General features: G+C 72.3%; 1 protein-coding gene across 1 annotated transcript in view; it reads right to left on the reverse strand.

Moving 5' to 3' along the window:
* Positions 1–918, reverse strand: part of CHLRE_09g397845v5 (uncharacterized protein) — a 6,408-nt gene that overhangs the window by 2,624 nt on the left and 2,866 nt on the right. Inside the window, exon 7 of the mRNA XM_043065862.1 lies at positions 197–772. Within this exon, the coding sequence (XP_042921313.1) occupies positions 197–772 (576 nt within the window). The remainder of the gene's footprint in view (positions 1–196; positions 773–918) is intronic.

The raw sequence follows: 918 nt of genomic DNA on the forward strand, positions 1-918 counted from the left end.
GCCGCCCCTTCCCTTCCCTGCTTCCCCGCCTTGGGTTCGGTTCAGCTTGGGCTGGTATCTACACCCCTCCCCCTCCCGCACGCTCCCCATCCGCTCCCATACCCGCCTCCGAGTGCCTCCGCCGCCGCCGTGTCAGCTGCCCCGTCAGCCGCCCCCACCCATCCACCCACCCACACCCACCCACCCACCCACCCACCCACCCACCTGTGATGATGAGGCAGCGAGTGCCGCCCCGCCGCCCGTCCAAATCAATGTCGTTGGGCACCGCCGCCGCCGCGCCGCCCGCCCGAACCGCCCAGCCGCCGCCGCCGCCGCCGCCACCCGCCGCCATGCTGCCACTGAGCCTCGCCTCCAGCATTGGGTGCCGCGCGCCCTTGGCAATGAGGACAGCCCCCTCTTTGTCTTCCTCCTCCTCCTCCTCCACCACCACCTCCTCCTCCTCCTCTCCCTCTCCCACCTCTTTCCCCTCTCCCTCCGCCTGCCGCCGCCCTGCTACAGCCCCCTCCCCCTCCTCCTCCTCCGCCTCCTCCTCCTTCCCCCCCTCCCCCTCCGCCGCTACAGCCGCCCTCTCGCCTCCATCCGGCAGGAAGACGGGGCGGCAGTAGCCGGGGCTGGCTGCTACAGCCGCCAGCGCCGCCAGTGCGTCCAGCTCCGCCGCCGCCCGCACCGCCGCCAGGCAGGCGGGGTAGGCGGCGGGGCCGAATGCGGCCAGGTGCGCTGCCCAGGCCGCCGCCTGCGCCGCCGCCAGCCGCTCCTTAGCCACCGCAAGTTGCTGCGGCGCGTGCGGGGCGGGCGGGGGGAGTGGGGGAGTGGGGGAGTGGGGGAGTGGGGGGGAGTTGGATAGGCGGGTTTAGTAATGGGGTGCGTGTGGGGGTCTATTGATGGTCAAAAATCGGAGCCCACAATACTAGTACACAC

The sequence above is a fragment of the Chlamydomonas reinhardtii genome, chromosome 9 (genome assembly GCF_000002595.2).
Source record: "Chlamydomonas reinhardtii strain CC-503 cw92 mt+ chromosome 9, whole genome shotgun sequence".
Taxonomy (NCBI): Eukaryota; Viridiplantae; Chlorophyta; class Chlorophyceae; order Chlamydomonadales; family Chlamydomonadaceae; genus Chlamydomonas; species Chlamydomonas reinhardtii.